A 22,909-nucleotide genomic window follows, 5' to 3' on the forward strand; every position below is an offset into this window, starting at 1 on the left:
CGTGCACACACACAGGCATGCAAACATACACAAATAAATGAATGTAGAAAGGAAATATGGTTCAGAGCTTACTGAATTGTACTTCTTGAATGTCTTGTGTCTCTTCTACTATACTGCCCCAACTGAGCAACAAAGCAAGACTATTTACCCACAGGATAATCATTGCACGATTCCAACTACATGCTCCACCTGAAGTAGTTGACTTCTTAGAGACAGGAAATAGAATGGCAGTTACCAGCGGTGGTAAGGAGGGGAGAGTTGGGTGGTTACTGTTTAGTGTGTGGAATTTAAATTTGGGATGATGAAATATTGTTGGGGATGGGTTGGGGCAACCTCATAACATCATACATGTTCTTACTGACTCACACAGTTATTAATGGTCTAAGTGGTATGTTATATACATTTTATCAAATTAAAATGGCTAGAATACAATGCGGCTGTGGTCAGTACAAACAAACACAGTCCATTGTCAGGGCACGGGGTAGAACTATTTAAGATAAGATCACAGGAAGTTTTTCCTCGACAAGAATCTTTGAATAGAAGGGAAAGAGTCAGAGAGAAGAACACTAAAGAGTGAGAACATCCCAGCTAGAAGACAATAGTGTGGAGTCTAGAAGTGTTCTTCATGTACTGACAGTAGCAAAAAAGGGCTAGTATCCTTTATGGTGTATGCATGTGCATGTGTATGTAGTGGGTGTGCACAGAGCATATGTGTGCTCAGGTATGTGTATGTTCCTCTACACATACAATTTCAAGCAAGGAAATTGGTATGATTAGCCTCTTGAACCTGCTTATTATGGTAACTCAGTCATGAGAATTAGCCAGATGGATGTCAATTGAAGGGGAGATGGTGCTGCTTTAAGGTAGACACCCATGTTGCACCCCCTGGAGGCTTCTGGGTAAATCCTCCTGAGGAACGTCTAATACAGTCCTAAAGAGAGTTGCTTATTAATCTGGGGTTGAAGGTCAGCATGGATTATCCCTTTTTTATCAGCGTTGGCTCCTCCCTCACTTGGAGGCATCTGTCAGAGTTCCCAGTTGAGTGGAAGTTTGAATCCTTGCTGTGTCAAAGTCCTGCAAGTCCTTTCTGGTGAGTGGATTTGGGTTCCTCTGTTCACGGTCAAGGGATCTGATTCATGTCTGAAGGCTTGAGGTAAGAGGCAGGTCAGACAGAAGTCATGCTGGTGGCCGCACTTTCTCTGCTTGCTGGGCCCAGTCCGTTCTCTCAATTATCTGTTTGCAAAGAAGACATTGCAAGGAGAGTGCCGTGGGATCTAAGGCCTACAGGACTGGGATGTTATGGTCTCCTAGCGAGGAATAGCTGGAAGAAAGCCTTGAAGGACATATGTGATGGGGACAGAGGCATTCCACACAGGTGTGGCTAGTTGCCGGCAGTTTGGTCATGCACAATCTAGGAAGTAGAGAGGAAATCTACCAGAGAGAAATTTACAGACTAAATGCTGTCCCAGCAACCCCGTCTTGCTGTGTGGAAATGAACTAGCAAGAAGTGCACTCAAGTTCATTCGGATTGGGGTTAGTAGACTTACTATGTGATCAGAGTCTGGTCCTGTCTCTTTTAATCACTAACCCACAGTTTACTGTTGAAAACCGGGGAAAGAATAACTAGCTGATCTTGGAGAGAAGTCGTCTATTCCAGTGTGAAAAGAGGATTTGGGCTGCAGATGGTGTCCAAGGGTAGGTAGGTGAGATCCTTTAGAACAGTGGGCTCTATTCATTCCCATCCTCTAAGGCACGAGACGTTAGTGGATTGGTGATATGAAGCCGTTCTGCTCTCACTGCCATGAGAAGCACATTCATAACCTGCCCGCAATGAGAGGAGTGACCTGGGCCCTGGTGACCTTCCTCAGAAGGGCCTTCATTGCGTCTTACGTTGTTATGCCAACCTTTGTTAACTAACAGACACAGTATCGTCAGTGATTGCTTTTCAAAATACCCAGTCTGGACACTAGCGGTGAGTAATCCACATGTACAATGTCTGTCCCCAAGTTACAGGACAGAGGTCAGTATGGTAGATACATGCTGATGAACTGAAAGGGACGATGTAATCTTCCATGATTTTCCCCACACCAAGGTGAGGACCATGTTCCTGTTCCCATCACTCCTTCTCCTGGGTGTGGTCACAGCAGCTTATGCAGAGTCTGTAATAGAAGGTGCTCAAAGTACCTGCCCTGTGATTGCCTGCAGTTCTCCAGGCCTGAATGGCTTCCCAGGCAAAGATGGACGTGATGGTGCCAAGGGAGAGAAGGGAGAACCAGGTATGCATTCAACTGATTTCTTTGCTCTTAAAAATTAGTTTTAATTATGCAAGGTTTGTGTGTGTGTGTGTGTGTGTGTGTGTGTATGTGTGTGTACACAGTCATGCACTCATTTGAGTGCAGGCTACTTTGGAGACCAAAGACAGTGTCTTCTTGGAGCTGGAGTTACAGGCATGAGACACCCCAAATGGATGCTGGGAACTGAACTCATGTCCTCTGTAGTATTAGCTCATGCTCTTAACCACTGAGCCATCTCTCTAGCCCCTTTCTGTGAAACCTACGGCAGATACTTATTAGGCATATTGTTCTTTCATCAACAACATACTGTAGCTCAAAACACACAAAGCTCCAGTTCTCTGGCATACTGGATGTCTCCACAGAAGTGTGTGATGCTTGTCTTGCCTTTCCTGAAAGTAGATCTCATGTTGGTCTAACTTATGGAACACAGGGGCCTTATCTTACCACAGGGGATTAAGCATCAAACCTTTGGAAAAAGAGCAGCAAAAGCATAGATATCAACCCAAGTTTTGTTTGTCTTCCAACAGGTCAAGGGCTCAGAGGCTTGCAGGGCCCTCCTGGAAAGGTAGGACCTGCAGGATCCCCAGGGATTCCTGGGCCAAAGGGAGCAGTGGGGCCAAAGGGAGCAGTGGGACCAAAGGGAGACCCCGGAGAGCATGTCGGTAAGGAGATCATTTCAGATTGTCTGGGATGATGACATTCAGGGTTCTGGAGCCCAGAATACTGGTGGGGTGTACTGTTTCTCAATACTGCAAGGGTAGATGCCCAGTTCTGCTTCCTGATCAAGTTCCCATTCTGTAGGCTGTGGTTTTTTTGTTTTGTTTTGTTTTGATGACCATGTCCTTTGCTTTACAGAAACTTTTCAGTTTCAGGAGGTCCCATTTATTAACTGTTGCTCTCAGTGTCTGTGCTGCTGGTGTTATATTTAGGAAGTGGTCACATATATCAATGAAACACACACATATCTGAGAGAGAAACAAATAAAGGGATCATTGATTCTCAGTCTGTCTTCAAGCTTAAATATAGGACCAAATAGAATAGGGGACAGAAAGGATTCACAGGTAAGCAGTCCCGCTAAGGGGTGCTTTCATTGACGATTGTCCCCAGCTGTGGTTCAGAGAGGCAGGCTAAAAAAAGTCCTTCTTGCCAACATCACTTGAGGGGACCAGTCTGATTCCCACAAGCGATCATTTCTGTTCTCCACTGTTGGCTTGCCCTCATGGGGAACTGCCTTATCTTGGGAGGGAGGCTGCTCTGTGAGAATTTGGTCTTCCTGGAATCTGATGATGGCAGCCTTGAGCTGTTGTCCTGGAGGAGGGTGAGATGGGTTAAAAAGGCAGTATTTTACCTCTGCTGCCGTGCAGAGCTAAAGAGGTGGTCGAGAGTAAAGGAGCACGAAGTAGAGACAGGAAGGACAGGGAGGACACTCATTCTTTCTACCTTCATATGCCTCGTAAGTTTAAACAAGGAGTCAAGTCTTTATTTGTTTATTTAAGCAAAAGTAGCTACTAAGTGCCTGTTTTAGAATAAGTATCAGGCAAAGACTGATATTTTAGGCCAGGTAAAAACAGATTGTTTTCTCTTTTAAAGTATATCCACGTTAAAAAATAAAAGCAAACCTTGCTTCTTTTTTTTTATCTGAAAAAGATACCACGCTCCCCAATATACAAGGTTTTCATCCTCATCTTAACAGTTCTTTTTGCTGTTTAATTTTCTAGAATACGACACTAGAGAAATCGATGCGGAAATCGCAGCTCTGCAATCAGAGCTGAGAGGCTTTAAGAGGTGTAAGTATCCTTCCTCTCTTGTTAAAGGCAACCTAACGTTTGGGAATGGTGGAAGGCAGAGTATTCTCACTGCATGCATATGATTTTTCTAGGACCTGAAAAAAATCGCTCATATTTTGATCTCATGATACCCTCCCAGCAATCATTTGGGAGAAACAGAGGCAAATGGGAATTCAATTACTTACTCAAATTCACAGAGTTCAGTGGTAGAATTAGCTTATACGTTGCAGTGAGCGTGACTCTGGGACCCCAGTCCTGTGGGGTCAGATCTTTGCTTACCAAAAATAGGATGCAGGCCCCTTTGTAATGCTGGGATCTAGACCAGACAGTGGAGCCAATATGCTTCTCCCAGCTGTGGCTAGATAATCCCAGACAATTTTGTTCGATTGTAAGTTAGCAGTATGGTAGGATTTAGAACTCCAAATTACATGTGCTCTGTAATGAAGACCTAAACCTACAAAGGCATTGAGCCTATTGATTCATATTAAGACGGCAAGGAAAAGCAGCAAGGTAAACAGCTCAATTCGAATTTTAGATAAAAGAAGCATGTTTTGATTTGCGTAAGCATTTCACAAGGGGGCTCATCTTCTTACGTTTTAGGGGTGCTCTTCTCTACGAGTGGACAAGTCGGAAAGAAGTTCTTTGTGAACAGTGGTAGAAAGACGAACTTTGACGGAGCGAAGGCTCTGTGCGCCCTAATACAGGCCTCTGTGGCCACTCCCAGGAATGGTGAGGAAAACAGCGTCCTCCAGAACGTGGCTAAAGACATCGCCTACCTGGGCATAACAGATAAGAGGATTGAAAACCGGTTTGAGGATTTGACAGGCAGCAGAGTGCACTACACGAACTGGAATGAGGGTGAACCCAACAACACCGGCCTTAAGGAACACTGTGCGGTGCTCTTATTGGATGGCAAGTGGAACGATGTCCCCTGTGACGACACCTTTTTAGCAGTCTGTGAATTCTCTGAGTGAGGGGCTTTCTTTCTCAGTCCTCCTGGATCTTTTACTGTGCTCCATAAGTCCACAATTTGTTCTGAAATATAAAATATATACTATTAAACATTAGCTGCCCAATTAAACTATAACCCTTTTTCTGAATAGTATTTTCTTGTGAAGGTGCAAAAATAAAATGAGCTTGGTCTTTTCATTTATGATGAACACGTGTGCTCTGCTGAATCCTCTTTTTGCTTTGGGTTGGCGGTTTCTAGGGTAGTGACATCACCCTAGTTAATTCCACAGTTTCTATGCCCAGTCTGCCCAGTCTCAGGTGTTAAAAGGGTCTACTTATAACTTTATTTCCTTCCTTCCTAATGCGGTGCTAAACTATGTACAGAATGTAAGTGTAACGTAAACAGATTAATGAATTCCCTCTCAATCTCTCTTACACATACACACACACATACACACACACACACACACACACACACTCAGACACTCCATCCATCCATCCATCCATCCATCCATCCATCCATCCATCCATCCAACTATCATTTGTCTGTCTACTGCCTGTCTGATAGGCTTGCTCGGCTAGCTTATGCCCCGAAATAATTACACGGACACTGTATTCTTTTAATCACTGCTTGGCCCTTTAGCTCTAGCCCTTACTGGCTAATTTTGATGTCCCGATCAACCCATCTCTAATAATCTGTGAGCACCGGTCTTACCGGGAAGATTCTAGCCTAAGTCCATCCTGGGTCGGAGCTGGGGCATGGCGTCTCTCTGAGGCATCTGCTCCGGAGAGGAGAGCTGTGCAGTCTGAGCTCACTTCCTCTTCCTCCCAGCGTTCTGTTCTGTTTACTCCTCCTACCTATGTTCTAACCAATAAAATGGGCCAAGGCAGTTCCTTTATTAGCCAATGACCTTCCTCCATCATTTGCTGTCATGTAAGTGCTGAGAATTGAACTCTGGTCCCCTGGAAGAGCTCTTGGTGTTCTTAACCAATGAGCCATCTCCTAAGCACCAAAAATGTAGTATTTTCTTTTATCTTTAAGATTATAATATAATTACACAATTTCTGCACTACAAACCTTCCCATAGACCCCTTCTTATCTTAATTTTTAAGGAAGCCTCATTTATTAATTTTTTATTAATTAAATTTATTCATTTATTTTACATCCTGACCACAGTTTCCCTCTACTTTCTCCTCCCCTTTCCTCCCCCACTTCCCCTCTGCACGCCCCAACCCACTCCTCCTCTGCTTCTGTTCAGAAAGGGGCAGGCCTCCCATGGGTGTTAACAAAACATGGCAGATCAAGATGAGGTAGTACTAAGCTCCTCCCCTCATGTTAAGGCTTGGTAAGGCAACCCAGTATGAGGAGTAGGTTCCCAAAAGCCTGCTGAAGCATCAGGGACAGGCTCTGCTCCCACCGCTAGGAGTTCCACAAGTAGACCAAGCTACATCACTTCATACATATACAGAGGGCCTAGGCTGGTCCCATGTGGACTCCTTAGCTGTCAGTCCAGTAACTGTGAGCTCCTACGAGTCCAGGTTAGTTGTCTCTGTGGGCTCCCTTGTGATGACCTTGACAACCCCCTTACCCCGGCTCAGATAATCCTTCCTCTCTCTCTTCAACAGGTTTCCTGGAGCTCAGTCCAGGGCTTGGCTGTGGATCTCTGCATCTGTTTCCAGCATTCACTGGATGAAGGTTCTCTAATGAATGACAATTAGGGACAATTAGGGTAGTCACTGATATGTTTGCAGGAGATGGCCAGTTCAGTCTACCTATCCAGTATTGCTAGGAGTCTTACCTGGGGTCATCCTTGTAGATTTGTGGGTGTTTCCTTTGCACCAGGTTTCTACCTGACCTCCAAATGCCCCCCATCAAGACATCCCTTTCATTACACTCCTTCTTTATCCCGTGCCCAATCCAATTTCTCACATTTACACCCCCACCCACCCCTTGTTTACCCAGGAGATCTATTTCCCCTTCCCAGGAAAATCCGTGCGTCCCTCTTTGGACCTTCTTTGTTATCTAGACTCTCTGGGTCTGTGGGTTGTAGCATGGTTATCTTATACACAACAGCTAATGTCCACTTACAAGTGAGTACACACCATGTTTGTCTTTCTGAGTCTGGGTTACCTCACTCAGGATGATCTTTTCTAGCTCCACCCATTTGCCAGCAAATTTTATGATGTCATTGTTCTTTTTTTTTTAAATATTTATTTATTTATTTATTATGTATACAATGTTCTATCTGTGCGTATGTCTGCAGGCCAGAAGAGGGCACCAGACCTCATTCCAGATGGTTGTGAGCCACCATGTGGTTGCTGGGAATTGAACTCAGGACCTTTGGAAGAGCAGGCAATGCTCTTAACCACTGAGCCATCTCTCCAGCCCCGATGTCATTGTTCTTAACAGCTGAGTAGTACGCCATTATGCAAAGGTACCACATTTTCTTTATTCATTCTTTGGTTGAGGGACGTCTAGATTGTCTCCAGGTTCTGGGTATCATGAATAACGAACATAGCTGAACAAGTGTCCTTGTGGTGTGATGGAGCACCCTTAAAGGAGATTCTGTTCATTTAGAAGCTGTGGCTGGCTCAGAACTTAGAGCCCTGACATGAAGAAGGAAGACTGTGAAAACTCTGAGCTCCATGGGGCTCCTGGAGAACGAGCCACCTTTTCTCCATCAGGAGTGAAGTGTGGAGCCCTGATCTGGGTTGGCCAAGAGCAGAAATGGGCTTAATGGGCTTTCCTAAGCGCATTGCAGAAACTTTGGCCCACTTGATTGATGAACCACAGCCTAACTGGTGTGGGATAATTGTCTGTATTCTGTCAATCATGTTTTAAATAAATGCTGATTGGCCAGGCAGGAATTATAGGCGGGAAAACCAGACAGGAAGTAGAGGTGGAACAAAGAGAACAGGAGTATTCTGGGAAGCAGGAAGCTCCCTCCTGCAGTCCTACCCAGATCATGGAAGAAGCAAGATGTGACCTGCCACGCCAAGAAAGGTACCAAGTCATGTGGCTAACATAGATAAGAATAATGGGCTATATAAGTTATAAGAGCTAACACGAGGCCTGAGCTAATGGGCCAATCAGTTTTATAACTTATGGAAATCTCTGTGTGATTTTCTTTGGGGTTTACCAGCTGTGGGAACTGGGCAGGATGAAAACCCCAACAAGAAGGCCCTCGTGTTACACCTAACCTTTAGGCCAAGGTGCGCAGCCTCACTATTAGGCTAAGAGCACAGAATTTTTCTATCTTGCCAACATCTGTGACTTAGGTCTCTTGATGTTCACAAGGTGGGACACATTTCAAGAGGTTAAGTACCAAATTCTTATCAGAACACGCCACCTTCTAGTACTGAAATGACTAAAAGGTTTGCATGGTGGTTATATAAACGCTCAGTCACAATGGTAGGCTCCCAATGGATACAGCAAGCGTGCCTGTTAAATGATTGCCACTGGCCATCTCTGGGCTTTCACGTCTTCTAGGACTGCCAGCCTTGCTCAGGGCTACCGCCCTTCTCCCACTCTTACCAGACATCCACGTTACCCCCATAGCTGCAGAATCATCCTCTGTGATAGGTTAGCTTGCCGTAGCGTGTTTGAGAGCACTGTGGCTCTTTTTCTGCTGCCTCCACAACTGCTTCATCCCAGGCTTTGCCTCCTCTGTGTGTTATTCTGAGTCAGCTTGCTGCAGGTGCAATCACTTTGCTTCTGACTTTGAGTTGCCTCTTCCCAACTTGTTACTTAAAACAGTATTTTATTATTATCTAACTTTTATTCTCTCATACATTACATACTGACCACAATCTCCCTTCCCTCCCCTTCTCCCAGTCCCTACCCCCACATTTCCTCTCCCCTAGATCAATTCCTCCTTTTTCCCTTCAAAACAGATAAATGAATGAATAAACGAATAAATAAATAAATAGAAAGAAATGAGTGGGCCTCCTAGGGATAGCCAACAAACATGACCTAACGATTTGCAATAAGACAAAGAACAAATCCTCACATCATGCCTAGATGTGGTAATCCAGTAAAAAGAAGGTAAAGGGTCCCAAGCATAGGCAAAACAGAGTCACCCCTCCCCCCACCTCCTCTCCCACTGTTGGTGAGAACACCAAGCTACACATAAAGTGTTTGCAGACTTAGCTTCAACGGCTATGGGGTCTGTTTGTAGTTTCAGTTTCTCTGAGTTCCTGTGAGCCCTGTTTAGTTGACTCTATGGCCTGTGATTTTCTGGTGTCCTTGACATCTCTGGCTCCTACAATCCTTCCTCCTCCTTTTCTGTGAAGCTCCCCGGCTCCACCTAGTGTATGACTGTGAGTCTCCATGTCTGTTCCCATCAATTGGCGCACCTTGGATGACAATTGGGTGAGGCACTGTAGGTGACAGGACTTTTCTGTCCTGCCAAGCAGTTCCCAAATAACCACATTAATTATAAATGCTTGACTGAAATCTTAGACTTGTTTTTTCAGCTAGCTCTTATAAGTTAAATTAATTCATTTCTATTAATTGTTGTGATTTCCCGAGGTGTGTTTACCTCAACCATGTATTGCCCATTCTGTTTGCTCTGTGTCTCATGGTGTCTCCTCGAGATTCCTCAGACTCTGTCTTTCTTCTTAGCGAGTGTTAACTCTGCCCCCCAAATCCTGACTAGCCATCAGCCAGTCAGCTCTTATTACCAGTTAGAGTAATACATATTCACAGTGAATGAAAGGATTATTCCACAGCATTTTCCCACCTTTTTGTCTAATTAAAAAGGAGGGCTTTAACATAATAAAGCTATATATAACAAAAAAACAGTTATCAAGTAAGAATTGTAGTTATAATATCCAGTCCATTTGTATTTGGAAAAATTAGAGAAAATGCTCTATTATTTATCTTATTTTGTGAATCTAAAATTTTATACTAAATTTACTTTTATCACAACTAAAAAAAACCTGTAAGTTTAATTATTTAGTCTTTAACTTCATCAGAGACTCCAGAAGGGTGTAATATTACCTAATGACAGGACATCTGGCTGCCTGGACAGTCACCCAAAGTTCTTCTTAACATTGGGGCATTCAGTTTTGGCCTACAGGTCTAGTATATCTGACAGACATTTCTGAGAAGTAGGGAATTTTGGAGTACTGTACTACTTTGTCTTGGCAAAGTTTAGCAGTCACTTTCTTTTGTGTCCTTCTTGTCCAGTATGGACAGCATACTGTCAGCAGTAGAGGAAAGGGCAGTTTCTTGCACTGGTTTCTATATCAACTCGCAAATGCTCCCCATTTCCAGTCATCTCTCCTCAATACTTTTTCACTCCATTTCTCCCACCTCCTGCCCACTCCCTCCTAATTCCATCCCCACCCACCAGCAGTCTACCTGCACAATCTACTCTATTTTCCCTTCTCAGGGAGATCCATGTGTTCCCATCCTGTTCCCCAGCTCTTCTTGTTACTTAGTCTCTCTGGATCTGTGGATTGTAGTATGATTGGCCTTTACTTTACAACTAATGTCCACTTATAAGTGGATACATACTATACTTGTCTTTCTGGGTTTGGGTTGCCTCACTCAGGATGAGGTAACCCATTTACTTGCCTGGAAATTTCACAATGCCATTGTTTTTAACAGCTGAGTGATATTCCTTTGTGTAAATGTACCACATTAAAAAAATATCTTCTTTGGTTGAGGGTCATCTAGGTTGTTTCCAGTTTCTGGCTTTTATGAATAGAGAAACAGTGAACATGGTTGGGCAGGTGTCCTTGCTGTAGGATGGAGCATCCTTTGGTTATATGCCCAAGAGTGGTACAGCTGGGTCTTGAGGTAGATTGATTCCCAATTTTCTAAAGAACCGCTATATTGATTTCCATAGCCTGACTTGTCACTCTGAACAGGTAGCTGGAGACTTAGAGATTTTGACTTATGATCATGACTTTGACAATGATATGAACTTGGTGGACAAATCATACACGATGCTGGTGCTTCCCCAGCATGTAGTATGGAAGATAAAGACAGTAGAAATGAGTTTATCAGAGGTCTATAATCATGATCTACCTGTAGTTAAGCAAAGCTCATTTTGGGGAAACCTTTGTATGAAGGGAGACTGGTTAGTAGCATTTGTTCAAAGGTGTATTGTGGAGTTCAGGTTCATGCACTCTAATTTTTGAGGACACAGACACTGAAGTTTTAGTCTGAGCTGGGTCTCATCAGAAAGCCGAATGTCTTAACCATTGTGGAAAACTGGTGGGGAACTGAAAGACTTTCGAGCTCACACTAGCTAGGGAGATGTATTAGCCATATCGTGTTGTTCTTCACGACCTTTCCTGTCTGCACTTGAGCATGGTTCCAGACACGATTCCTAAGTGCTCTTAATTCGTTTATGGGAACTTTGTTTTTGAATGCTGGAGATATATCTTAGTAGTAGAAAATTCACCTAAGGGGAGAGGCTCTAAGTTTGACTCTCAGTGCCATAAGAATAGTGATGATAGAGGTCTGCCCATTCCTTTATTTTGCATCATTTTTTGATAACCTTATTTTCCAAGGAATCCAACTTTGTAAATTTATTGCTGTAGTTCATAGGCATCCCCTACAATGCAGAGGCCAGTAGTGATAGCTCTTTTTTAATTAATGATATTATTTTGACTATGTCAGGCTCAAAGGGTCTAACAGACATTGATAAATATGTTTTGATCGGTTGCCTAAGATTATAGGTGAAAAATTGGCAAAAACCCTAACAAAATAATAAAAAACAAACACAATCAATCCATCCCCCCCCCCCAAAAACTGGAACAAAGCCGGGCAGTGGTGGCGCACGCCTTTAATCCCAGCACTCGGGAGGCAGAGGCAGGCGGATCTCTGTGAGTTCGAGGCCAGCCTGGTCTACAAGAGCTAGTTCCAGGACAGGAACCAAAAGCTACAGAGAAACCCTGTCTCGAAAAATAAAAAAAAAATAAAAAAAACTGGAACAAGAATTTAGGTGCTTTGCTGCACAATTTTAAAAACAACACTTACTAAATTCTTTCTTATAATTAAACGTTTTGCCCCCTGAGTTTTGGAGCATGCCTTATAACTGGAATATAGGATAATATTGTATAAAGAATATAGAAGAGATGTAAGGACTAAGAACATTTATATCCTCACTTCTTCATCCCCACAAAATTGGCTGACTATGCTCTCACACCATGACTGCATATTATTATTTGAAATGACTCATCCTGGAAAATATCAAGGAAGCAATCTACTGTGTGCCATTTTTAGTGGCTGTCTTCATTAAGACACCAGAGGGCGATCTCCTACTGAAGTATCACACACACTACCAGGAATTCCATCTCAAGACGCTTACTGTGTAGCAAGGAATGTAATTTAGTAAAATCATGTTTGTGTACTTCAAATTGTTGCTTTTCTTTTTTTTTTTTTAAAATTAGGTTAAGACTCAGAGTTGTTCCTCTCCACGGAAATCTTTAGTAAAAGGCGAAAGATTTATACGATCTGAAGAGAAACCAGAGTATCAAATTGTTGCTTTTCAAGAGAAACACATTTTGAAACTTAAGTAACTAGTGTGATATTCCTGCTACTTCAGTTGCCATTGGAAACATGAAAACTAAGATCCTTCAAAAAAAAAAAATAACAAGTTGCTCATTTATGCAGAGAGAAAATTGTTGAAAAATTTAGGGAGATGCTGAACAAACTGTGGTTGCCAAAAATAAGTCAGGCAATATTGCAGGTCATGTTTAGTTGTAGAAAAAAAGCAATATACTGTCACGAAAATAACATGACCAATTCAATAACTCTTACTGACACCCCACCACCCTTTCCTCTGCCCAGACTGGGTGATTTTTAAACACAATTTGTATTTATCAATCCTACCATAAGTTACATATTTTAGACCAGTGAGGTTTTCCTCTCCTCCTCCTCCTTTTTTCTTCTTCTTTAGGCCCCTTGTGACCATCTGTCATTCTCTAGTCCAGGCTAGCCTGGACATTACATTGTAGCCCAGGCTGGTCTTAAACTTATCATGATCCTCCTGCATAAGCCTTGCAATGGCTGGCTTACAGATGTGAACCATCTTATCTGACAGAACATTTTCCTCAAACTGATAACCACGGGAGTGGGGATGTAGCTTGATTGTCACAGTGCTTGTCTGGTATGCATGAAGCCTGGGTTCAATCCCCAATAACACATACACTAGGCATGATGTGGCATACTCCTCTAATCCCAGCACCTGGGAGGTGGAGGTGTGTGGGGGAGCAGATGTTCAAGGTCGTCCTTGGGTACATGGCTGGTTCAAGCCAGCCTGGTCTAGATTAGACCTTCCTTTGAACAACAACAACAACAACAACAACAACAACAACATCAACAACAACAAAAAGGCAAAATAGTGCTACTACTTTAAAAAATTAAAATAAATAAATTCCTTAAGATTATCTAATTCCAAGCTATTATTTCTTTAAGTTTTAACCTTTGTTATCATCTTTGTTATTCAATGTATCTAGGAAGAGGTGTCCATTGTACTTGATTTTCACGTCCCTGGAGTTACACTTAATGTATCAGACCACCTCCTTTATCAAACTTATAAAAGAATAAGTTTTATTTTATTTCAGTGTACCATGTACTCAAAGTGTGATCTCCAACAAATTCTAAGGTCCTATGAGTAAAAATTTCAAAGCACATCTGTTATTATTAAAGCACCATCTATCTTTTAACAAGAGTTGTAGGCACATTATAACATGGTGAAGCTTTGAAGTTTGATGAGAAGGGAGTTTTGGAAATATTTTTTCCTTTTTCTTTTTTTTTCATTTTAAAAGATATACGTATATGTACACGAGTGTTTGATTGATGTTTTATATTTATCTTGTATACACTTGCTGGCAGAGACTATAGAGGGTGCTGGAGCTTTCTGAGCTGGAGGTATAGGGTTCAGCTGTGGGTCATCATGTGAGTGTTAGGAACTGCGCTCAATTCTCTGTAAGAGCTGGGAGCTCTCTTAACTGCTGAGTCATCTCTCCAGCCTCTTGTGATTTTTTTGTTTTTTTTTTTTGGATTCTAATTCCATGAAGTCATTAGTCATGTATCTTTGTTTTATGAATTTCTGCCTAACTTTAATTAAGATTAGAAAATTGATATAATTTGAATATTATTTCCTGGCAGGTGCTCCACTTATTTAATGGTAATTTGTATCTCTTCTTTGACATTATCAACTCTTGAAAACCATTACCTTTGTGTAGTAATTTGTTTGTGGGTTTACAAGGTGATGACATGATAATCCTAGCATTTCTTCTTTTATTAACAGAGATTAGGGAGGTTTTCCTTATCTTTTTATTACATTTGAAATAAAATCCATATAGAACTTGTAAGCCAAATAAATGCATGATATTCTAAATCTGATCACATCTCTTCTTCCTCTTTCTTCTCTATCTTCTTCTTATATTCTTCTTCTTCTTCTTCTTCTTCTTCTTCTTCTTCTTCTTCTTCTTCTTCTTCTTCTTCTTCTTCTTCTTCTTCTTCTTCCTCTTCCTCCTCCTCCTCCTCCCCCTCCTCCCCCTCCTCCTCCCCCTCCTCCCCCTCCTCCTCCTCCTCCTCCTCCTCCTCCTCCTCCCTCTCTCTCTCCTACTCTTTCTCTCCCTTGTTTTTGAGGCAGAGTTTCTCTGTGTAACCCTGGCTGTCCTGGAACTCTCTTTGAAGACCAGGCTGGCGTCAAACTCACAGAGATCCACTTGCTTCTGCCTCTGAAGTGCTGGGATTAAGGGCATTCACCACCACCCGTGGGCTTCCCCCATCTCTTTAAATCTCATAAAACATGAGACAAAGACAGGCTAGATAACTGGAGCTTAACTAGCATTTCAAACTAGAAAGAAAGCACAGCATGGGGCAGGTTAGAACTCTGCCTGCCTGCCTCTCACATACAATTTAGTAGTAGTCAATGAAGCCTTCTTTAAAACTTTATATAACTTTTTTTTTTTGCTTATTTTAGGAGACTAGCCCCTCTCTCCACTTTCAATCTTTTCTCATTTTCTTCATTCTTGTACATTTGTGAATTTTCTTTTCTTTTATCGATCCTTTGTGGATGTCACCTCATGAATTCTGATCCCACTTATCTCCTCGTCCCCTCACATCTGTCCTCTGCCCTTGCAGCCTCCCCCAAAACAAAATCAAATTTAGAAGAAAAACCAGAAACTAAACCAAACAAAGAACCAAAGCATAGAGTAAAAATAGAAACAAAAGCAACAACAACAACAACAACAAAAAGAAGACTCTTGTCATGGAGGCTGTGGTGTGGCCCCTTGAGTCACACAGTGTACACTTTAGTCCATACAGCTTTACTTGTAAGTGTTCATTGCTGTGAGCCATTGATCTGGTTTGAGGCCTCTGGTTTCTGCTACACCACTGGTAATGGGCTCTCATTGGGTCTCCTCTTGGATAGCTTGTTGTCCTGTGTCATGGAAATCCTGCTATTTTGGATCTGTAGGTTCATCCCCTTTACATGTTCCAACAGTTCATAGATTTGGTGGACGCTGGGGTAGGCCAACAGAGCCCTGGTTCTGAGCCTGGGTGCTGGCTGGGTTGGTCAGCTTGCTAGCTTTCCCTCATCTTCACTACTCGGGGGAGCTCTCTTGCACTGCCCAGGCTAGCTCACCCAATGCAGCCTACAGTCAGGAGCTCGGCCACTTCTCCTGCTCTTGGGCCCTCAGATCTGGGTCCCTTTCACTCATATTGCCTGGGTCAGCTCTACTGTTTTGCTCAGGCAAGGTGCAGGGCCCTTCCCAACAGCAGGGTCAACTCTAGTGTGTGGCCCAGACAAGAGGTGTCTTATTTGGTTGCACACTGCAGCGGGGGAGGGTCAGGCTAGCTCTCTTATTCTTGTGACCCCGGGGCCAGCTCTCTCACCTGTCACAGGTGATAATGGGTGGGGGACATCTTTCCCTCACCCTTGCTACCACATGGCAGATGAGGTCAACTCCCCTGTTCTCATGCCCTCTGGGATGTCTCACCTGTGTCCCCGACCATGCTGAAGAATTGTCCTCCACTCTTAAGTCAAGAGTTGTCAGCAGATAGTGCTACTAGCTTTACCAATTAAATATATTCCAATTTGTTAGTGAAAAAGTTGACGGTAGGGGATAGCAGGATTTCTCAAAGTTATAAGACTAGTAAGCGACAAAGTCAACATTGATCAAACCCATGTCCCAGAGCCTGAATTCAGAAATGATAACTACAACCATTCTGATCTTGTCTCATTGGTTAGTACCTAATATTTCAGTATTGAACTCATTAATAATATTCATAGTTAAAATTGGTCTATTATTGTGCTAAGATAGTCAATACAATTAGTCGGTTGTGATGTAAATCTTGGATATTTTTTTATCGCTTGAAATCTATGCCAAACAAATTGCATTGAAGTCTAAGGGTTGAAACATTAGAATCGGTCCTTGTCAGTCTTATCTATTCAATGATATTTGTCTTTATTTAGATGTTACAGGAAACTCATCTTGTAGGGCTGGAGAGATGGCTCAGTGGATAAAAACACTGGCTGCTCTTCCAGAGGTCCTGGGTTCAGTTCCCAGCACCCACATGGCAGCTCACACCTCTCTGTAACTTCAGTCCCAGGGGGTCCTTTGCTTTCTCCTGGTCTCCTCTGCCACTGCATGCACATGGTACACAAACACACATTTCAGGAACAACACTCATACACATAAAATTGATGATTCTACATTAACATTTTGAGAAATTTACATTAGCAATTTTCTGCTGATTGCTTAAAGCAGGAGATTATTGTAGTATCTTTATTGTTATAGTAAAAACAGCTCCTTATTTTTTAAAATATTTATTTATTTATTATTATGTTTACAATATTCTGTCTGTGTGTATCTCTGCAGGCCAGAAGAGGGCACTAGACCTCATTACAGATGGTTGTGAGCCACCATGTGGTTGCTGGGAATTGAACTCAGGACCTTTGGAAGGGCAGGCAATGCTCTTAACCACTGAGCCATCTCTCCAGCCTTATAGTAAAACCAGACCACACCCTAACAATGTAAACTTCCACTATTATAGTGCTATAAGATATTTTCTCCCAATGTTTTGTGACTGAAAAACAACTAACCAATCAACAAACAGAAAACTTACGAAAAACCTTGCCAGACTACATGATCTTGCCTCAAAAGACAAAAACAAAAATAAGATAAATGCAGGGGCTGGAGAGATGGCTCAGAGGTTAAGAGCATTGCCTGCTTTTCCAGAGGTCCTGAGTTCAATTCCCAGCAACCACATGGTGGCTCACAACCATCTGTAATGAGGTCTGGTGCCCTCTTCTGGCCTGCAGACATACGCACGGACAGAATATTGTATACATAATAAATAAATAAATATTTAAAAAAAATAAGATAAATGCATTTGTCATCTCTTTTCAATTAAGCACACTGTAAGAGTCACTAAAGGGAAAATTTCAGTTGTCTTTTTACTATTATTACATGCTGTTTTTCCTATTTTTTTTGAATCAGTTTTATTATGCAGGCTTGACTGGATTGGAGCTTACCATGTAGGGCCTCAAAATCATAGAGATCTGCTCACCTCCCCTCTTGAGTTCTGGGAATAAAGGCACAAGCCACCATCACCAGAACCAAGAAGATAAATAGGTCAGAGCTGGATGAAAAGTAAAACTTGATGGCATCATATCCTCAGGATTGGAACTTTTTTTTTTTTTAAATCAATTAATTAATTAATTAATTAATTTATTTATTTATTATGTATACAGAGCATTCCTTCCATGTATGCCTGCAGGCCAGAAGAGGGCACCAGACCCCATTACAGATGGTTGTGAGCCACCATATGGTTGCTGGGAATTGAACTCAGGACCTTTGGAAGAGCAGACAATGCTCTTAACCTCTGAGCCATCTCTCCAGCCCAGGATTGGAACTTTTATATGTCATCTGCACAGCACACGATTCCTGTGTCTATATTTCTGCCTCTCAGAATTGGGGGCAGTTCCAATTTCCCTTTCTGCCAACTAGTTTCTTTCATAGGCCTCTTGTCTGTGGGACAGTGGGCAATTGAGATGGTGCCTCACTGTGTAACCCTGGTTAGCCAGGAACTCTCTGTGTATAACAGGTTGGCCTTGAACCCATAGAGATCAATTAACTTGCCTCTGATTCTAGAGTGGTGGCATTAAAGGCATGTGCTACCACACCTGACCCTTCATGTGCCCATTTTGACCTCCCTCTCCACTCTACTCTCTTGCCACAATAGTGATAGGGGAAAGAACAGAAATAGGTAGTAGTAACTAAGGAATTGAAAAGATGGAAAAGAAGCCAAGAGAAGCCAAGAAGCAGACTGCAAATTACATAAAAGAATCACAATAATATCTACAGAAGTGGCAAAATCTTGTAGTAATAAGGGCGGCGGGGCTGCATCCCCAGCACCCCGGCTGCCTGGCTAGCTTATGCCCGAAATAACAACACACAAACTGTATTCATTTAATCACTGCTTGGCCCATTTCTATCTAGCCTCTTCTAGGCTAATTCTCACATATTAATTTAGCCCATTTCTAATCATCTGAGAGCACCGGTCTTACCGGGGCTAGCTCAGTCGGTAGAGCATGGGACTCTTAATCCCAGGGTCGTGGGTTCGAGCCCCACGTTGGGCGCCAAAATGTAATGGCGTAAACAAATGCAGACAGATTGTAAAATATATATATATAGCTTTAATGTAGAAATAGACCAGGAAAGCAGAAGCAACCGCTGGGAGCACGCTGGCCAAATTTATAGGCAAACATTAGCCCGAGGCGAACACGCCCCCCAAGGGGCGGGACTTATACCTACAAAATCTTAACAAAAACTTAAGTTGGTGAAGGAAAATTGTCTGTATTCTGTCAATCATGTTTCAAATAAACGCTGATTGGCCAGAAAGGAAGTATAGGCGGGTCAACCAGACAGGAAATAGAGGCAGGGTGATTAGAACAGGAGAATTCTAAGAAGGAGGAAGCCCATTCCTCCCGAGTCCTGCCCAGACACCAAAGAAGGAAGATGTGACCTACCCCACTGAAAAAGGTACTGAGCCATGTGGCTAACATAGATAAGAATAATGGATTAATATAAACTATGAGAGCTAATAAGAAGCCTGAACTAATGGGCCAATCAGTTTATAATTTTATGGAGACCTCCATATGATTTTCTTTGGGGGCTTACTAGCTGTGGGAACTGGGCAGGATATAAACCCCAACAAGCAGGCCCCAATGTTACATTAAGTTCTATATATAAACTATCAGTTTGTGAGTAAAGGATGTTCTTGTTCTAAGGAACAGCAAGAATGGGTTAAGTTCCTGCACCACATACAATTTTTGTGGTCCTCAGATAAGGTTAATGTTTAAATAGAGGTCAAGAGGAGCATCTCTGTGCTGTCCTGGTTAAGTTTTGCAGTCCCGTTTATCACTAAGTCAGTGTTATCTTAGATCTCATTTTTCCCAAAAGGTGGTCTTCGAAATTGTTAGAACTACGTAAAATCTTTTCCCAGAAGACAAGAGAGCCAGCATGAGTCTAATCACAATGTAAAAGACCTTTTCTGGTGATAGTTGAAGCAGAGATGTTCGTGAGGAACTTCTGCAGAAATCTAGGTTGAGATATTACTCTTCCGGACCAGAGCAAGGACTTGGAGGCAGGATGGAGCTCACAGAATTTCACGACTTAAATAATGGCACATGCCACTGCAAAAAACCTCCAAATTTTATAAAAAAAACCCAATTGTTTTATTTTTGTATTTTGTTGTGGGCAAAATGCCTAGCAGTGAACTTACAAAGCTGGTGGGAAACAAGTCATTTTTGTAAACAATTGGATTCCATATCTCATTTTATACATGTGTAGAATGTACTTTGATCATCTTTTACTCTCTAGGGACTTTTCTTACTCCTCACCCTACTTTATTTTTTTGTTTTTTCCCCTACTCCTAAATTCCACAATGAGAGATACTTGTCCTTGTGAACCTAGCTTGTTTTGGTTAACATGGTAATCTTTAGTTCTTCCTGACAAACTGGTTCCATAACAGGCTACGCTACAATAACACAAGTCTGCAGATCTATCTGGAAGGTGACTTCAAGTCTGATTGCTGATCTAGGCCTCATTATTCAAATCTAAAGTCTACATGCCATTCACTGAGGCAATTGAATAAAATTACAAGATGGGTTTTTATTTAAAGTGAACCAAAATTAATTTTAGTTAGGTTTGACATTCAGTTTGCTCTATTTTTTATTCTTCCACCTCTTCATTCAATATTCACTAATACAATGGTAGATAACAAACAGTAGGAAGTGAAGGAAAATATATAGAAATACTCATTCTTCCATAAAATTATTACACTATAGGGTTGTCTTCTTTTGAATGTGGGATGAATCTTTTTTGCTGGATTTTCATAAACACATTTCCTGTTTGTTATCTCCATTGACAATATTAATAAGTGCACCTCAAAATATGATGGTCAATAGATAACTGAACTGAATGTTCTAGTTTTCCCAAAATGAAGGATTTTTGTAAACAATTGGATTACTGTCACTAGAAAAATGTATGAAGTGATAGCTTTATAATGTATGGCTTAGCCATGAGCTCCTACCCTGGGAACCAGCATTTAGATACCCTCACGGTTTTCTTCATGATGTAAAAGCTCTTCAGCCAAATAAACCAATGACTGACTATAACTAAAACGGATCATCACTCAGTAAATACCTGTTGAATGCTTATTTTGTACAAGACATGATTTTGATCAATGTGAAAATAGATCTTAAGATTCTCCCTTGCTCAGGAAGATAATTTAGAGAACATTCAGAACACAATCTGTATGTCTAAACATCATGAGAGGAAATATGACGACAGTGGGTGTCACCAAAGCAAGCATGCCTCTCGACTTTTTTTTTTTTAATCCTCTAGGCCTGATGATTTTCACCTAAGAATGAAGACAGAAGAATTATTTTAAGGACTAAGAGAGTAACATGAATGTGATCCATAAGAAATGCTTGGAAATGACTTTTTCTATCGAGATAAAAATATTTCAGTGTAACAGAAGCTCACTAAGAGGCATCCATGGACATTCAGAGATGGGAACGCCCCTTTGCAAGTGTTTATGTACTATGTTATTGTGAGGCAACAAAACCTAAAAGAGAGATTCACGATAAGCACAATATTTATACTCCAGTAAAGCAGAGTTCAAATTTCAGTTGTGTCTGTCTTCGAGTGTCCTTGCCAATTTACTGGCATTCTCTGTGAAGGTTTCCTCTCATATAAACGGGGGTAACTGGAGGTGCCTCATACAAAGTTGACATGTAATGGTTTCCCACACAACGTTGTAAGTGTGATTATGAGCATTAGCAATGTTACAAAGCTTGAATCAGGGCCTCAAAATTCCAGAGTGGTTTTTCTTTCAAATCTCGATGTACGAGACGTTGAGTGACAGCGACATCCCCACAGCTCATGTGTTTTTCAGTTCCCACTTTTACTTCACTTCATTAACACTGAGGAGTCTTATTGTGAGCCTTTTGAGAAAGAAATGGAATAGAATTCTCGACTCTTAGCTGTTATTTGAATAAGCAGATCCTTAGAAACAAACAAACAAAGCAAAGCAAAACAAAACAAAACAAAAACCCCCAAATAAAACCCTTAGTTTTTTACTTTTTTTCTGCTTAAAGTTGGAGGTCGTTAATTGTTATCTCTGTCCATGTTCAAATATGAAGAATGTCACATTGCCTCAGTTCTGGGAGGGAGGGCCCTTGGGTTATTGTAAAGCTAGAAGGTTCTGATGTATAGTTTAAGCTAATCAAGGGAGCCTTCCAGTCAGGATGTGGAGTCACTCCCTGTGGTGAGGTTGTTAAATGGCCAGGAATGAGACATGTCCATAATTAGAGAAGGATTAGGTGTTAGTGATCCCAGCGATCAGGGAGCCTGTGCCCGGTGCGCCAGTCACGCTGGCCGTTTCCTCCATCAGTCAAAGTCAGAAACAACATAATGAGGGGCAGCCTAGTAAATTCCACGGAGCTGAAACTATCTATTAAAAAAATAACTCAGGTTCCTGAGGAATGGCTTTGGAAACGCCACACGCTAGGAGCAAAGCACAAAGATAATGCGGTAAAGCAGCTGGAGGAAAGGTAGGGCAGGAAAAAGAATTCCCAAGAATTGCCACGAGTAGCAAATGAAGGAACCTATTGACACACCTTTTCTTTAACAAATCTTTTTTTGGAAAAAAGGAGAGTCAAAAAAAAAAAGGTGCAAAAAGGTCATTACGCTTTTCTGGAAAATGTATTTGTTAAAAGCATAGAAAATTGTTGTAACCTAGTGTGAGCAGCAAGGCCAGCGGAGTGGGGGCTTCTTACTGCTCATCTTTCTTCTTCTTTTCTTTACAGAGGAAAGCATCAAAGTACAGGGTTATAAATATAATTAATATCTATCACCAAAACATTATTAATAAAAATACATTCAATACATTAAAACATTTCTATTCTGTCTTACTTGGTTCTCACTCCTTAATGAAGTAATGAAATACTGTATTCTATCTATCTATCTATCTATCTATCTATCTATCTATCTATCTATCTATCTATCTATCTATCTATTTGATTTTCGAGACAGGGTTTCTCCGTAGCTTTTTGGTTCCTGTCCTGGAACTAGCTCTTGTAGACCAGGCTGGCCTCAAACTCCCAGAGATCTGCCTGCCTCTGCCTCCTGAGTGCTGGGATTAAAGGCGTGTGCCACCTCCGCCCGGCGAAATACTGTATTTTATATTTGAGTAAATTAAGTATCATGAAGGAGTGTCTATCCTTGAATCAGTTGCCTCCAGGACTGTACTTCTAATAAATACATATAATATGCTTTTCTAAGATCTCATCTTTACTATACCAATGCAGGCAGGTTCTATAGCATTGTAACAGA

The 22,909-nt window shown here is 41.7% G+C and overlaps 1 protein-coding gene and 1 non-coding gene across 4 annotated transcripts; one reads left to right on the forward strand and one right to left on the reverse strand.

Annotated features, from left to right (window-relative positions):
- The first annotated feature begins 1,033 nt into the window (after nucleotides 1–1,033).
- Mbl2 (mannose binding lectin 2) lies at nucleotides 1,034–5,241 on the forward strand. Of its 3 annotated transcripts, none has more exons than XM_075975064.1 (5): nucleotides 1,034–1,090; nucleotides 2,093–2,276; nucleotides 2,822–2,956; nucleotides 4,013–4,081; nucleotides 4,682–5,241. In XM_075975064.1, exons 2-5 carry the CDS (start codon nucleotides 2,102–2,104, stop codon nucleotides 5,053–5,055), a joined length of 753 nt encoding a protein of 250 aa, XP_075831179.1. In that variant the 5' UTR covers nucleotides 1,034–1,090; nucleotides 2,093–2,101; the 3' UTR covers nucleotides 5,056–5,241. The 3 variants fall into 3 exon arrangements, with proteins under 3 accessions (XP_075831179.1, XP_075831178.1, XP_075831180.1); XM_075975063.1 differs by having other exon boundaries at nucleotides 1,085–1,153; XM_075975065.1 differs by lacking the exon at nucleotides 1,034–1,090 and adding an exon at nucleotides 1,667–1,699.
- A 7,162-nt stretch (nucleotides 5,242–12,403) lies between these two features.
- LOC142851495 (U5 spliceosomal RNA) lies at nucleotides 12,404–12,523 on the reverse strand. The gene has a single exon (XR_012910808.1). It is a non-coding gene; the product is annotated as a U5 spliceosomal RNA (small nuclear RNA).
- Between the last annotated feature and the right edge of the window lie 10,386 nt (nucleotides 12,524–22,909).

Source organism: Microtus pennsylvanicus, chromosome 5, assembly GCF_037038515.1.
Source record: "Microtus pennsylvanicus isolate mMicPen1 chromosome 5, mMicPen1.hap1, whole genome shotgun sequence".
Classification (NCBI taxonomy): Eukaryota; Metazoa; Chordata; class Mammalia; order Rodentia; family Cricetidae; genus Microtus; species Microtus pennsylvanicus.

Coding starts and splice junctions, on each gene's coding strand:
- Mbl2 (XM_075975064.1), top strand. CDS start 2,102: ATGTTCCTGTTCCCATCACTCCTTCTCCTGGGTGTGGTCACAGCAGCT. Junction 2,277..2,821: donor GGGAGAGAAGGGAGAACCAG/GTATGCATTCAA, acceptor GTCTTCCAACAG/GTCAAGGGCTCAGAGGCTTG. Junction 2,957..4,012: donor AGACCCCGGAGAGCATGTCG/GTAAGGAGATCA, acceptor TTAATTTTCTAG/AATACGACACTAGAGAAATC.